Below are 16,928 nucleotides of genomic sequence, written 5' to 3'. Positions count from 1 at the left end.
ATTTCCTGGTGGAAAAAGAACGAGATTTCCAGTGCTTTTTCCTGAGGCAACACTTCCGACTTAAGTACAGGAATTGGTTTGGGAGTACAGAAGCTAGTATGCATTTGAACAGCACCAAGGTATTACGGACTGAATTTAATAAGTTTATTGTATAGTTTAGGAAACAGAGACAGAGGATTTAACTGAGACAGCTGCAGAGTTTCGGGAACTTCCGATTTCCTTTTCAAGCCACTGCATGAGGGAGTGTGAGAGCGTGCTGTGGGGTTCAGCGATTCGGGCCACCATAACCTGTCCTAATAGTGAGGCTGGTAATAGAAATCATAGGCATGGGGTAAGTGCGCCTTAGAGAAAACACAGAAGGAGCAGTTCAGGCTGTCACCATTTACCGCACCCCCTTTGTCGGCAGTTACACCCAGAAGCGTGTATTTTGAGGTATTCTTTAGCCAGTAGGCTCCAGCCCCTTTTTGCAATAAACGATTAGCTGTGCCTCCTGCCAAAGAAGCTATTCTCTGGGAAACTCGCACAGCATTTGCAGCACCCACTGAACCCTCTGCACTTCACCAGAAATTCATGAAGGCATTAGTTTGCTTCTGCTGAAATTGGAGTCTGTTTCTAGAGGTCACATTACAATACGAGCAGAGGATATTGCAGTTCAGGATCTGGTAAACAGACGTAATTTTACATAGTAGCACCCCTCGCCCCCCAACGATTCTGACCACCTGTGGCTGGACCCTTCCCTGGGCGTTCCCCACCACTGCTGCTCGCAGGGCCCTTCGGCAAACCTCTTGCCCACATTCGCTCCTTCTTGCCTAAGAGTGCGAAAACTCTTCTTCCCGCGGCCTTCACCGCTCGGGGGCCGAGTCCCGCGCTGCGGCCGAAGCCTGCTCGGGAGGGCGATGCCGGGGCGAGCCGCCGGCCTGGCCGCACGACCCGGCAGCGGGCGATGCCCGGTGATCTGCGCGGAGCGGGAGGCGGCGCGGGGCAGCGGGGCCGGCGGGGGCGGCCGGAGCGCGGAGCGGGTGGCGGAGCCGGCGGGGCGGCCGGAGCGCGGAGCGGGTGGCGGCAGCGGGGCGGTGGCGGCGGGCGGCACCGCCCGGCGGGCGGGGCGCGGGCTATAAATCCGCCCCGCGGCCGCGGGCGGCGGCGGCAGGAGCGCGGCGGAGGCGGCGCACGGAGAGCGGCTCCCGCGGCGGCGGGTAAGGCAGGAGCCGCGCTGGCGGGGTCCCTCCGTGCCTCGGGCCCCACCGCCCCGCGAGGGGGCGGGAATGGGCCCCTGAGCATCACTTCTCGTCCTTTTCCTTTCCTTTCTTTCTTTCTTTATTTTTTATTAATAAGCCCCTTTCCTTCCTCTCGGTCCGAGCCGCCCGGGGAGGCGGTGGGAAGCCGGGGGCTGCGCACTGGGGGAGCGGTGCTGCGCGTCACTCTCGCCTGTTGCAGCACCGAGCTGGGAGAAAATAAGCTCTGAAACCAGCGCTGAGGCTTTCCTGATGGCAGTGGGCTCCTGGCGTCCTGCTTTCGCAGCTCTGCGTGGCGTTTGCTGCAGATGAGTGGTGTGATGAGTGCCCGCGGGGTTGTGGTGGTCATGCGTGGAGACAGATGCAGTTTCCTGCTGAGCACCCGCAGGCTCTGCTGTGGAGCACTTCAGGGTAGTGTTTGCAGAGCGAGTGCCGTCCGGGGACCGGAGCTGATGACATAACGTGTCATTTGACTTCTGGCACTGAGGATGTTTTGGTTAGCGTTTCCGTTGTATTACTGTTTGCCTATGAAACACTTGCAAACTAGCATTCCCATTGGCGTTACCTACTGCATTAGGAAGCCCACCTTGCTTGCTTTTGCACCTCATCCCCAGCAGAAGGGTCCTTTCAGGTCCCAGACAGAGACAGTTATCAAATATATTACTCAGTCTCTTTATCTCCTGAGTTGTCTCTTTAAATAGGTGCTGTATTTTGAACCTAGAAAATTGGTAATAGGGGCATGGAACAGTGTGGCTGCTAGTTGTTGCACTGTTTGACTTCCTGTGGATTTTGATCTTTTTTTTTTTATTTTTTTTTCCTTCCTTAAGGGAGAGGGCAGGGAGATGTAAGTGTCAAAAGTAAACAACTGCAGAAAAATTTGACTATCCAGGGCAAGCACTGGAGATATTCTGTAAACAGGAGCTGTCTGCTGCTTCAAGTAAACATGGGAAAAGCCTGTCTTGGTTTTTTTTAGCCTGGCAGTTATAGGCTTGTTATGGACATAACTTGGAGGAAAACTTCAGTGAGTGGCATTAAATTGATGGCATGTTGATCTTGGTGATAGGAGCAGTTTTTTTAAAATCTTGTGCACTTTCAACTTACTATAGTCTAACGTGGCTAAAGCAAGAGGAAGCATTTCATGACTGCAGATGATATGGTAAAACTGAGGAGCCTGTGCAGCAAAAACAGTGTTTCTTAAAAGTTTGTACAGTCCCTGGAGTCCTAATAAGCTCTCTGCCTTCAAAAAATAATTTTTGGTCAGGAGGACTTGGCATGTATTCTGACATACAGAGATTTCTGGAAAATACTGATGTAATGAAACCATTCTTAATGCTGTAATGAGAGAGTACAGAGGATGTATATGGTTTGTGTATGTGGTGTTTTGTGTACGTGGTGTTTTGCAGGATGAACAGAGCAGATTGCATGGAATGAGGGTCTGGGGAGTTGGAGGCCACAGCCTCTTTGTCTGAGTTCCTTGCAGTGCAGTACAGCAGATACCTCAGCAGGCTGGACTCTGACAACTTTGACCCAAAATTCCTCCAAGAAATATGTCAACTGAAAGATGAAATCATTCCCTTGAGAGCACTACAAAGTGGCTGTCCTCAAACCAAACTGGTGGAAGGGGGTCTAGAAGCTGTGGTTTTTCACTTGATTCCTTTAGGAAAAAGCATTTATGTAGTGATTGCCATCCTTTCATCCACTCGCCACTTCACCCAAGGTGACCACAGGATAGAGATGTTAGAAGTGTCGAGGTCCTGCAGGATTTGACAGTAGCCAAAGTCCTGTGTGTGCCCCTGCTGAGGGAGAGCCACCTCGTGGGAGCAGGCACCAACCCCACCGACAAATAGGCTCCTCCAGCAGACTCCTCCAGTGCTGCTGTTTCTGTGCTGGACAATGGCTTTTTTTGTTCCTGCCAAAAGCAAAAGGAATGCTAGAACTGTGACAGATGACTTGGGTAGATTACATTTAAAAGAATGATTAGTAAAAGCAACAGGATTTCCCAATTCTCTTTATTCCAGTGGGAAATATTCTGTTCTTTGAACATTCCTTGTTGCATTATGCCAGTTAAATGAGAAATCACAGTGCATCTTCACATACAGTATAGCATGGGAGCTGGTCTCCAAAAATAGTTATAAGGCAGAAAATACAGTTTTTACACTTAATCTCATTAGAGCCTGGGAACCTGTTGTGCTAAATGCTAAACAAGTATGTAATAAGACATTTTCTGCTTTTATTGCCTGAATAGACAAGAATGAAAGAAAAGATACAGAACTGGCTTGAAGTCCTTCAGAAAGATGACGACCAGAAGCTGAAACTCTCAGAAATGAGAATTCTAATTATGGTGGATCAGCTTTGTTTACATTACGCATACAGCTGGAAGCTTAAAGCAACACAAGCTCTTTTGCTAGCGGGGGGGGGGAGCACAACCCAGGGAACTAGTGGCCTAGATCAGTTCAGCTCTAGGACTGAGCTGTATGCAGCACCAGTGAGTTTCTCTAGTTGGTCAGGTTTGGCAAGTAAAAAGCGAACTGCAGAAACCAGGAGATGTTTATTAATGCAGCAACCACTTGATCCTGATAGTGATTAACTGCTGATTCTTAGGACTGAAGACTGCTTCTGATCAGCAGCTTGTTTACATTTAACTTTCACGTTGTGCCACAGCGCCTAAAAAAAAATTTAGGAAGTGTAGAAGAGCTTACCCTCTCCTGTCAGTACCTCTGTTTCACCAAGTAAGGTGACATTGTGTATAAGACCTTCAGTTTCTAGGTATATACTTTTAAACTTACCTAATGCTCAAAGGTCCCTTCAGCCTTCTTGCTGAAGAACTTCCTAGTGGTTGGAGTGGCGAGGGTATCTCCAGCTTTTGGCAGATCGGGGTATCTCTGGACTATCTGTCAAAAGCTCTGTCTCAAAAGTTACAAATAAAGTAATTTTTAACACTTGGAAGTCATGGGAAATACACTAACTTTACTGGACTCTTAAAAGAAGCAACACAGTTTTCAGATTTTGTATTGTGTGTTGCTACAGATGACTGAAATCTGGGTTAGGCCTCTTGGAAATCAATGGCTATGAATATAATGGCTATTGAACTTGATGTTTCTCTCAAATGATGTTTCTTTCCTGTCTCTGTTGCTCCCAGAGCCTGGGGTAACTTCAGCAGGCCTGGCCAGCAGGAGGTAATCCCCACTGTTAATTCCCTTTGGCTGCGGAGTTAGGGTAGCAGTAAGAAACCATTCAAAGCCTCTCCTGAACGTGGTGATGGTGTATCATTGAAGTGTGATGATGGCATAATTTAACTCAATCCTGAGAGTCCCTAAGAATTGGTACTGTTATTTACCATTTAATTAGGCGTAGCAGGTGCTCGGAGGGTTGAGATGGCAATCATCCACGTTGCAGACCCAAATGCACCAGCTCTTGTGTTTCGGAATGAGGGAGATGAATTTGGTTTTCACTGAGAGCCTGGTGCAGGATCAGGCCTGTTTAGTTTCGTACCTGGCTCGAGAGTGTTGTCTTTGGGTGATGCCCGGCGGTACGGAGTCAAACGGGACGGTCCCCGTGCAGGGGAGCACCGCACTGTGCTCGCTGCTGCGCAGCTGCACCGTCCCTGCCAATGAATTTTTTCACAGCTGCATCTGTTCGTACAAAGCAGGATGTATGTTGATTTTTTACTGCTCTTACTTTACGTGACCAATGGTGTTTCCTATGTTTCTTTTGGGGTTTGTGCTACTTCCTTTCAGTTAATTGCCGCAGTTCTAATGTCTCTTTCATCTGTCAGTCAGGTTTTTTCTTCTTTACAAGCTGGAATTCGGTCAATGCGGATCTTCCTTTTGGAGTTCAGTTTTAAAATTGGATCTCCAGTACTTTTCCAAACTTTGCACTGGCTACTTCCTGTCTGAACTAAGTATAACTTCAAAAGTGTAGCTCTTTTAGCTGCTTTTCTACCATGGATGTGTATGAGTAGTCTGCTGGCACCATATGGATGATCCAAAAATTAATGGAAAGAGCATAATCTAGTACAGCAAAAAACCTACCTTTCAAATACATTCTTTATGTGCTTTCATCCTCCTTTTTGTTGTTGTTCTGTCTGTGTTATTTCACTACTCTTACATGATGAACTTTTATCCCTTAACAGAAATCCTAATTTTGGGGAAGGAAAATCTAAATGATAAGGATCATAATCTGTGATGCCTCTGAAGGAGATCCTGTAGGTGGAGGCACTGGTGTTCAACTCAAGGGAGTTGTCTTCCTAAACAGATGGAGGTATTTAATAGCAGGCATAAGGTATAACAGAAGAGTTAGAAGGTTGATAAAGGAGAATTTCTGCATCAGCAGGGTACGCAGCCGTCCAGACGGGAAATGCAGGAGGGAAATGCAGGAGGAAGGAAGGAAGGATTGCTCTTGCTGCAGGTCGCTAGTTTGCTTCCTTCAGGATGCTCCCATGTGTATTGCCAGACTGATGTCATTTTCCTGCTGCTACAGTTGTAGGGTGCTCTAAAGATCTTGCTTCTGCTAGATTTTAGGATGTGTTTGTATCCTTGAATGAAGTTACATCATACTATGTTACATCCTTATTTTAAGAAACAGAGGCGTTGCAGTTTTATAATGACCTTTTATATTTTGGCAAATTCAAAATATTTTTTTTTCTTAGATAATATAATTTAAAAGCATCTCCTCCTCCCCCCCCCCCCAGGTAAAACATACTGCATTTTACAAAGTTATATATACAATCCTGATTTAAAATAGTGATATGGGCATGGATAACTTCAACCCCTCTTGTAAGTGAAGTCTGGAAAAAACTTGAAATTCTCAAATGGTTTTCTGCCTGCTATAGTGCACGCTAACCTGGAGAATGGGTGGATAATGTTTTGAAAATAGTCATGCAAGGATGCAGAACTGCTTGTTGTCCATCCTGAAGGAATCTGAAAGCTTTATTTTGAGAAGCAAGGAATATTCTGGCCCTAGTGTTAACTCAGACACACACTCACCGGTCTTTGCTGCTGTGCTGTAGGCCAGAGTGTGCTCAGCCCTTGTGAAGATCATAACGTGCCTCCAGGTGCTGAGATGCACCGGCAAGAGAAGTCTGTGACCCAAAGATAGTTTAATAGGGTTGTTGAGCTTGCAGGAGCAAATTAATATCCATAAATTCTACTCTCCTTTTTAAAAATTGGACAAAAACTTAGGCACTTGTCACAGAAAATGTTAGCTCAGACACATCGACAAGGGTTTCTAAAGAAAACTTAAAGCAGCAATGAGCAAGCAATTTTAATGGGTGGCAGGACAAGTAGTGTTTGAACTCAGAAGCCATAATCTGTATATGACCTAATAAATTAATTTAAGATGCACTGTCAGCCTTAACTGTGACACTTTGCAATTTGAGTGCTTAGCTTTGCAATATCAACATGAAAATGCAAAACGCACAAAAAGAAACCACTATGTGCTTGCAGGGGTGCAACCTAGAGCCAAATAACATTCTTCATCTCTGAGTATACTACAAGCCTGTTCCTTCTGGAATGATCTCAGTATGTTTTTTGCCTCTAACTTGCAGGAACCACCCACTTTTTGAAGTAGTTGCAGCTGGGCAGAAGCTATGAACTACTAAGCCATGGCAGATTGAAAATAGGAGGGGGTGGGAAGCATGGCCTGACACTGAGCTGCAGGAACAATAGCTTGTTTCTTGTCTGCTTAGACTGCAGTCTTTGTGGCAAAAGCAGTCTCTTCCATGTTATGAAATGCCTAGTGCATCTTTGCAGTATTCATTTATTCTGCTCCCAAAGTCCAGCCACACACCCAGGTGCAGAGGAGGTGTGAGTATTCATAGCAACGCGTTGCCTTTAATCTTTGCTTGAGACCTTTAATTGTGCAGTCAAATTGGGAGAGTGAGACAGATGCGGAGAAGGGTGAGGAGGATGTTTGGGAAGGGAAAGGAGACGGACCGGCTTGGTTGGGCAACAAAACGAAGCCTGGGAAGACATCTGATAGCTCTTTGCTCTTTTTCTCTCTGTGGTGCTTGCCACCCACAGCGTGGAATCCTTTAAAGCTGAAGGACAATACTGGCATCAGAACAAATGGGCAGAACACATTTCTAAATAAATTTAGACTGCCAATGAGATGTTGGCATCTTCCCATGCAAGCAGTTGGTTTCCCTTCCCCACACGCCGTACCAGGCCGTTGCCCTGAGGAAGAACAACTCGCAGTTGTGTCGGCTGAAAACTGCTGTTTGAGGAAGCATGTTGGGATGATAGCTACTGTCATAGCTAGAAAGTCCTGTGCAAGCACTGGTATTTAAGTTCTTTAAAGAAACTACTTACTGTTGGAGACTTTAGTTTCACAGAAGTGTGACTGGAAGCAGTTTTAGATGCCAGATGTTAAACAAACCTCAATTTCAGAACTTCATCAGGGTTTGTAATCTCTTCTTCCTGAAGCTGTGGTATTGTAGTCTAGGCAATATTGGCAGCTGCTGAAGCAGAAACCCAGCTAAGACTGTTGCAAGTTCTTCATTTCCCTGCAAATTAGGAATATACTAACTTACACCACTGTGGAGAGGACAAGTGTGTGTGAGCCAGATTTTTTGCTCCTGTGAAACAGAGAAGGAACCCAAACTTTCCAAGGAACATTCTTCAGCTCATCCCTCAGTGAAAGTATTGTGCAAACTGTATTGCAACAGTTTTCTTAAGTGTTTCCTACCATCTGTGGAATAGAGGGGTTACTTCAGTTCAGCTTGTTTTAACACTACTATTAACTTACAGCTGCCAGAATATATCATGCACATGGGGAATAACTAGTCCCTGGTCTGACCACTTTGCAGGTTAAAGGCTGTGTCTGAACCCCAAGTGATTGCAGCTGAATGACTCTGTGCGTTTACAGGCATTTGTACCGATGGTACAAGTGAAACAGCTATCACAAAAGGACTGGAGAAGAGCCTGGAGATCTTGGCTTTCTGGCCATGAGGATGTGATGAAAGCAGAGGCAAGCATAGCTGTGAGAAACGCTGCAGTGAAGTATCCACGCACCGTGAGCTGGAGCCCGGTGGCAGATCAGCTGCTAGCTCAGTCATACAGTCGTCTCCTTGTGGCTTAATTTGACTGTTTGGCACAGGACTCAAGATCTTGGCCAAAACCTTTCAGTTTGATAATCAGCTCGATTAGCCCATTGCATAAATCTAACCTTAAAAATGGCTAAAACTTTAAGCCCTTCTTGGTTTTTTGGCTTTGAGCATTGCTGTTAAGCCAGTAAAACCAGTGGGTGAGGCAGGCAGCAGCCTGAGTGCTCTTTTTCAACTATAGCACTCGTTAAAGTGTGCTGACTGTGGGGTAGCTCACAAAGGAATTTAAGAAGAAATAAAAGCCAATTGGTTAGAAATAGCAAAAATTAAAACGAGTGCCTGTGGTGTTCTGGGCTTTAAGAGGGCTGGGTGACAGCGATTCACAGACCATCTGTGGATCAAAATTTACTGTTGTTCTGAGGCTCACAGTATTGCTAGCCCCAAACATTCAACGCCATCAGGCTGCATAACTGTTTCAGTTCCCCAAGGCTTTTTTTAATTTAGAAATACACTTTGGTTCTTTATCTTTTTGATTTGAGACTTTAGGTGATTTAGGGCTTACTATTCCAAGCTTGCTTCCTTGGTTTCAGGTTATTAACTTTTAATTGCAAATTGAGATTATCATGGAATTACCAGCAACTCAGGGAAACAAGTCCTAAGTAGTTCAGCATCTCCAGCTTTTGGCACTTACTGTTCAAACTGTTCATTTGATGCTACTTAACTGTCAAAAGGGAGACTTTCTCTTTTTTAAGGGAGAGGAAGAACTGTGGAAGAATCACTGTTATTAAAACCTCTTGATTTATTTTGTGGAACTATGTCAGTAACTTGGATGGTGCTCCATGGAGATCACGACATCAATATCTGCAGCAGAGAATAGCTTAAATGGGGAATAGTATAGGCAGGTACTTATGCATGAATTGCAAAATGAATAATTTTCAAATGAATCATAAATAGGAAGGCTAGATTTGTGCTGTTTATTATGAACTATCTGAACTGTGAACTGCACCTAATGAGAGTGTGTTGTGGAGTATAGCTACGATGTCTTGGCATAACCATGCACCAGTGTCTTTAGTTGAACTCTGCTCATTTTGTTTTACGTGAGATAGGTTTTTTTTCAAGCTCCTCTCCAATTTACAGTGGCCATAAACTTCTTTGGGGGGAGGGCGGGTTGGACACTAGTTCAGTGCTTGCTGTTAATCAGTAGGAAGGGCCTAGTTGGCTGTTGGTGAAGCTGCAAGCGATGCTCGAGCGTCGCAGTAGCTTTCTTGGGTTTACTGTCAGAGGTCTGAGCTGCGTGATGATTTGCTCTCTAGTGGTGTATACCTGATTCAGAGCTGCGACCGATGGCAATCGTTGCTAATCAACTTTGGCAAAGCTCTGGTGGTATTTTATAAATTCTCTCCCTCCTTGCCCAAACCTGCTTGTTTCAATAGTGCTTTGATCAACTGCAGAATAAAGTCAAAGTGTCACCCTTCTGCTTACCTGTATTCCTACAAGGAATATTCTGGGATATATTCTGAATTGATAAAAGCTGAATAACCAGGGCCAAGGAAATGATTCCTGAGCACTAGTCTTGTTTAGGAAACTTTGGTGATTTGGGAGTAGTGGGTTTGGACTGGGCTCGGTTCAGAAAAGCCTTTTTGAAGGACATTAGTGATGTGTTGCACAGACTGCTTTACCCTGCCCATGCCCCTCTGCTCCCTCTAAGCTGCCTTGCTGCTTTTCCTGCTACTTGGCAAAACACACGTGTGATCACTTTTAAAGGACTTTACCAGCAGCAAAGGTGCCTTAAATCTTTAATTAGTCTCAGCTACAGGCATGACTGTTTTGAAACATGAACTTTCAAGCTGTGGTTCCAGACGGTTTGGCTCATAAGTGGGCACAGGTTGGTGGCAGCCCGCTCGGACGTGGCAGCTGGTCCTGGAGGAGAGAACCTGTGACCTCTGAGCACGCAGCACTGGGCAAACTGGAGTGAAAGGGGGGGGGGAATGTTTTTCTTAGAGCTGACAAGTTTGCACAAATGCTTGCAGATATAAGTGAACTTTGAATTTTGAACACTTAGGTAAGGCAAGGGTTTTGAGACTTGTATATAAAGCAATGCTTTATAGTTATCTGTTTAGGACAGTCCTGCAGTTGCATTGGCTTTAAGCTACTGTACCATGTCAAAGGGAGCACAGAAGCATCCATTTACATAATATAAAACTTGTACTGAGCACAGATGATACAAAACCACTTCCCACAACAACTTTCTCCTCTGAAAGTAGGATGGTTTTTTACAACGAGGTCAGACACCAGGACTTTGTTTGCCACTTTTGGCAAATGGCAGGTTGTCCCGCTGGGTGATCAGGGTTCTCTCTTGATGGGAAAGTTTCAGGTGTTGCTGATGGAGAGAAGGAAAACCCAGAACTTGGAAATGCCTGCCATGAAAATATACTGCAGTTTAAAGATCTGGTTTGGTTCCAGAAGTGAGCACATTGACTTGTTGCACATTAAGCTTTTGTTCAGTAAACCTTTATGGAAGTAGTGTGATCTGCTTGTCAGTACTTCCCAGCGTTGATGCTTTCGGAAACATCGAGCAACAACTTTGAACTATTATGAAAACAGTAATGTTCCTTTTTTTAAGGCTAGGAAAGGCATCGGTGCAGTTCTCTTTGGCGCTGTTTTATTTGTCATTTGTAATCAATGATCTGGCCCCCTGAAAATCTGAAACTGTCCCATGTAAACAGCTTTCTTTCACAAGCACAAGCTGTGGCATTGTTCCACCAGCCGCTTCTTACTGGAAGACTGTGGGGAGTCTGGCTTCTTACTTGCCTCCTGTATAGACAAAACATGGAAAAACCTTGTCTACTTCTAGCCCCTGTTGCAGAACGCAGGGAAACGTTAAAGTGCTTTTTCTATATTGACAGAACTTGCTGCTGTGCAAAAAGTCTCTTGTTAGCTGCATCTGCATATAAATATTTTCAACTTCAAAATATTGCTGCAGCATTCATTTTTTTCCCCCTTTCTGCCATATACAATAGCTCACTGTGCAGAACAGCAGATTACAGAGATAGCTGTAATTGTGAGACTATGTTACACTGTTTCTAAAATGCCACTCAGCTTCAGTTAGCTTGTTCTAGCTTGTTCTTTACAATCAAAAATCTTAAGTAGGCTAAACTTTCTGGAAAACTTGAAGTAAAAGAGTGAATCAGAATGACTGCTGGGGAATTAACTGTGTCTTGACTTTTCTAACTATATTTAAATAGCTCTGGTGCCCTGTTGTAAATTTGGATTACAATGATTTGGAATAAGGACAGTTTTGTTACTACTTTGTGCCTCAAGTGGTGGGTTAAATATTCATGAAGAGTTTCTCTAAGCTTAAAATCCCTAGTGTAAATATTTGTGGGGGAAAAAAAATCCATCTAGTTCCATAGCTTACAGCAAGGATTCCTAAATTCTGAAACTGGTTGCACACATCGCTGCCGTAGCGGATGTTTGGCACTAGCTTTCTTAATCAGTGCCTACCACTTCACAGCTTTCTGCAGCATTCAGCTGTCTTGCAAACTTTCTCACCTGAACACTTTTGGCCTGGGAAAAGTGTCTTGAGTTAACCCATGGGGCTGAATTCCAAAGATATTCCTGCCCCTGACTGCCACTGCGGGCTTCACAGCGCTTCTTGAGCATGAGGTCGTTGATGGTAGGCTGGGCTTATTGATTCAAATAAGGAGGCAGGAAACTATGGTTTAAAGAATTGATTTGAATCTTGTTTTCCCTCTTTGGGAAAACTGCTAATGATTAAAATGTTTGTTTGCAATTGCACTTAAGTCCTCAACATGTTACAGCCTTTTGTTTTGCATTTTGAGTATGCTTCAGAGTTAATTCTACAGTTTTCTCAAGAAATAACTGAACTGATATATTTTATCATTGTGTATTCAGTGAATTCCAGTTTTGCCCCCAAATGCATGAAAATGACATGCATTTCTCTAGCAGGAGATTGTTCAACCTGCTTTGACTTTTGTGTTCCTCATCTTGCCATTGAAATGGGTTCAGTAGCTCCTTAAAGAGGTGTTTCTGCTCATTCTGCCGAGCTTCGCATGGAGCAGCCCTCTACCTCCTGCGCCTTATCCTCTGCTGTGAGAACAAAAACATGCTGTTGTCCTGCAGCTCCTAATTTGGAGCAAACTCTTCACTGAAGTGAACTAAGTCCTGCTCAACATGCAGAAATCACACTGCATCTGCAGAGGGGTCTGCTGCTCAATTTGTCTTGGCAACAGACTGGTACTGGGGATCTAGCAAGTGTTTCTGTGCTTTGGCAGAAAATTGCTGAAGTGCTTAAGTTAATATAGACCTTCATAAACTGTTCATAACACCAGTTGAGTTTAACAAGCTTTAATGTTAAGGTCAAATAAACATCGTCTGCCCGAATTAGATGTTCAGGTTAGAACCAGGGGTCTGTGCACTCAGCATTGTGCAGCTGTGCTGGAGCTGTAAGTGCTCTTAAGCCAAAAGATTTCCATGTCCAAAATAAACTGAATGTCTTGCGTCTGACTACAGCACTCCATATAAATGAATAGATTCCTCCAAGAGATTCATAATGTTCTTGTAAAGATCTTCTAAACTGTAACCTGAGGTAGCAGGTCACTGAAGGGGATCTTTATTTGCTTCTGTACTTAATCTTTGATACAAGTCAAGAACAAATCTTATCATTTTTGCAGATATCAGCTACTGACCATGTCAGCAGAGTTCCAGGATGCTCACCTTGCAGAGGTGAAACCTCTCGTAGAGAAGGAGGAGGTAAGTCTTTAAACCTTTTTAGAGCTCAGATATTGTATTTCAGAGTTATTATTGGAACTACAGTTACTAGTACATTAATTCTAGCAAATTGTGTGAGAAGATGGAAAGATGGAGACAGCAGGAGGACAATTTTGAAAATAAGGCAAAATTTAGCCTTAGTTATTTTTCTTTCTGTCTTTGGTTTTGTTCTTTGAGTGCTCCTCTGATGGTGACTTTTTTTTTGAATAATGACAGTTATAACTATTTTAGATGGTTCCAGTTGGAACTCCTATATAGATCCATCTATATCTGTAGACTAATAAATGTAGGGGTACAGACTGTTTTACCAGTATCCTTTTAAAGAGGCACAACTATGTGGAGAGCCACGTACGTGTCTGTGCTGAAGTATGACCGTGCCCCATCCTGTCCTCTCAGGCTGCACTGAGCTCTGCCTTGCTGCAGCCAAGCTGCTCTCAGGACTGTGGCCAGCTGTATGTACACAAGCTGTAAGCATACCTTGTGGGCTGCGGCATATCTTAAGCCTTTTTACCTAACTGTGCTGTGTTTCTTTCCTTTTTCCTTTCTTTTCTTCCACTATTTTTCAGTAATTCTCCACCCACAGTGTCTGAGTTCAGTGCCTGTCTGACCTTGTTCTATGATAATAGTGCTCTGTGCTTCGGTATGTTCTTGGCAAATACTTAACTGCAATGTATGAATGAACCTGTCAGCTTTTCCCTTGATTCAGAAATAATATTTTTTTCTTCTGTTCACAATGATCATAATTATTGATGATAATGAATCTATTTTCTTCTTTTTCTTTACTAGAACTATTCATTGCTCTATCTGCTACTTTCTTTTTTGTCCCCTACCTCTGTTGCATAAACACTTCAGAAAATCGTTTCCACTTAAGACTGCAGTGAAATGGCTGGGGAAACTTTAAACAGAGCTCCTTTGCCAAGGACATTGCATGAAAGCAGAGCCTGTTTGGCTACCAGTGAAAGCAGCACTCAAACTTTTCAGAAACTAAGATCCCCTTTTTAATGCTAATATTGTTCAGGAATAGCAAAGTGAAGCAGATTTTGAGCAGAAGTGTCATAGTTACTGGAATATCTATGTTTCAAAGTTCTTCAAATAAATGTCTTAACATTGAAGAACTTTGGGGGTTTCTATCTCATGTAGAGTTTGTTGTCAAGATACAGCTTCTCATCTATATGCTTTTATTCATGATGCTACCTTAAATTTTCTCTATGCACAAACTGGCACACAGTTCCTCTGCACTGATTTCCTCTGTGGCCGTTTTCAACATGGAGTAAATGAAATTGTTTAATGTATTTTTAAAAAGTGGAAAAAATGATCGCCATGAAGGACACTTGGCACGTAACAAAACTAACAGAAGGAATTGGCGTTGAGTGGGTGATGCAACCTAAAGACATGTTTTGGCTGTACTGTACACAGGTTTTCTTGTATAGTTGAGTCTTTGCTTCTAAACAGTCATGCAACCTTACAGTCATAGGAGGTCTAGATGAATTCCATATCCACTTATATTCCTTTGAATTTTAGACTATACTGGAACACTATAATATTTAAGTATAGCTTATTTCTTACAGCTAGAGACCAACCCAGCAAATTGCTCAAGGTTAAAAATGTGGCGTACACAGAGTGAATGCTCATCTTCTGCTAAGACTGTGCAAACTGACTTGCACAAGCTCAGTCACCTCTTTAGATATCCTGTCTTCATATACAAGACACTGCCTACTTACATGAAGATCACAGCTCACAACTGCAAGTTGTACTGCGGTGCTGGGAGTTCATCATGCAAGACAGCAGTTGTACATCTGATGTCTTCTGTCCTTAATTTACCTGGGCTTCTGGGGCTACATGACTTTCTTGACAGGATCCTAGGCTTTTTTATCTCTGTATTTCTCTTTCAGGCTTTGGCTTCCCTGTTGCACTCTGCAGTATAACAAGTGTAGGCTTTGCAAAGCTGTTCTTCCCTCTGTATTTGATCATCCTAATGGAAATACAGTTAACATTTGGTGCTGCTTAGTAGCTAAGGGTTGCTTTAAGGAGTTTCTCTCTTTGAGGTTGTGAAACATCTTAGACCATCAGAGATGGGGAGGATATTGCCCTATTCCCTTCTTGGCAGGGATACTGGACAGTGGCAGGAGGTTGTCAGTAATACTGATGGCCAGTCACAGGTTGGAACAGACCCCTCCGTGTCTGGCCAGCTTCCCTAACATAACAAAGCCTGTTTTTGCCCAGGATAAAATCCTTCCCACCTTCCACATTGCATAACCAAATTCCAGTAACAGCTGCGTAAGTGAGTTTCAAGTGCCCATTGCATGTCCTAACAAAGAGACCTTCCATCCTAGGAAGGACTAAAGTGGGCTGTCAGCTTTCTTGTGACTGGAATAAGCAATGGAAAAGTTCTGTGTTTTACTCTTCTGACTTGTCCAGTGACTGTAGCGATAACTTAAGATATTCTGGGTTTTGTGCCTTATTTTGCTGGTCTGTAAGCCAATATTTTATTGCTTTGACATTTGCTGTGAAGATAAATGGGTGAAAGCTCTATGGTGAATTTTTACATTTGTGGCTTAGAGCACACAAGTCTGAGTGCTTAAGTAAAAGCAGATTTCTGTAGCTGCAAAAGTTACTTACATTAATGTCTTAATCTCTTCGCAGGCTATCACTCGCCTCCTTCCAGACTTTGATGTTCAGGCAAGTAAAGCTCCTCTTCTTTCTTTGGGTAAAAGAGAAGCTGAATTTTTATTTAAATAAAGGTGATAAGAAATGAGAGACTACTCGTCAGAAATGCTGTTATTGTGGGACAGGGCTCTGGATGGAGTTCTTACATAATGAAGTGAAGGGGACTTCACTGCGGGAGGTCTTTTCAAACTGAAGCTGAGAAAGTTTCATCCAAAAGAGGTGAAAGGATTGTGAACAGCTCTATTCTTGCTGCATGAGATTCTTCTGCGGTGTTAGTGAAAGCAAAATATCCTTCTCTGCCTGCACACATGCACTCACTTTCCCCAATTAATTTTCTTTCGTTAGTGGTGGGTGTGCATTTCCTCTAAGGAAATGTCCCTCTTACTGTATCCCATTAAAGTTTACCAATGAATAGTGAAGCCTGTGGAGCCGTGGCGACACTAAGCAATCAGTTTTGTCCAGGGCAGTAGCTTCTGTATGTTTACTCCTAGACAGAACACTAGTTCATAAAATATACAGACGGATCAGATGGTGGTATCCCACCATACCCATTTGTCATCTTTTGAAGAGCTGACTTAGTCTTTTAGCTCTCCTCTTGTATTTTCTTGCTGTGTTAGGCTTTTGGCTGAGCAGTTTGTCTTCTCTGGTTCTTAAGATGCAACTCGAGCTCTGAGATGTGCTGAACTGAACTTGGAGAGAGCAAGTAGCTTGCACCTGCCTCGACAAAAAGTGCACGGTGAATTCACCTCCCTGAGGATAGGATGTGCGCGTTGGGGAAAAGAGGCTTGCTGGATAAAAGGAAGTTATCAGGGAAGTGTAAAGAGGGAGATAGAGCTTGCAAGAATAGGGAAAGCTATTATATTCTTCTTAGTTCTTGTATCTGCAGATGGGTGTACTTGAAGAAAATAACTTTTTTGTAAACTCTGACAGATTGCACTTTATTTGAACCTTTACACGCTTCCAATTTGGTACTGTGCAAATTGGTGATAAAACATAGCACAAACTAAGCATCCTTTTTGCTGGAAAACAGGGGAGATGGTTAATTCAGACACTTCATTGGGAATCTTTCAGTGGCTTTACTTTTACAGCAAAAACGTAGGATTAATCTACATCTCCCCCCTCATTTTTCTAATGATGAAATCTACTACTTGAAGTCGTGATAAATGTAAGTTCAAAATTGTCACTATGTGGCT

General features: G+C 43.5%; 1 protein-coding gene across 1 annotated transcript in view; it reads left to right on the top strand.

Moving 5' to 3' along the window:
• The first annotated feature begins 1,119 nt into the window (after positions 1–1,119).
• NDRG1 (N-myc downstream regulated 1) overlaps positions 1,120–16,928 on the top strand; it is a 38,946-nt gene continuing 23,137 nt past the window's right edge. Inside the window, exons 1-3 of the mRNA XM_062570645.1 lie at positions 1,120–1,196; positions 12,972–13,050; positions 15,712–15,747. Coding sequence (XP_062426629.1) covers positions 12,988–13,050; positions 15,712–15,747 — 99 coding nt within the window. The 5' untranslated portion in view covers positions 1,120–1,196; positions 12,972–12,987. The remainder of the gene's footprint in view (positions 1,197–12,971; positions 13,051–15,711; positions 15,748–16,928) is intronic.

Source organism: Rhea pennata, chromosome 2, assembly GCF_028389875.1.
Source record: "Rhea pennata isolate bPtePen1 chromosome 2, bPtePen1.pri, whole genome shotgun sequence".
NCBI lineage: Eukaryota > Metazoa > Chordata > Aves > Rheiformes > Rheidae > Rhea > Rhea pennata.
This window is presented reverse-complemented; position numbering and strand designations above follow the sequence as displayed.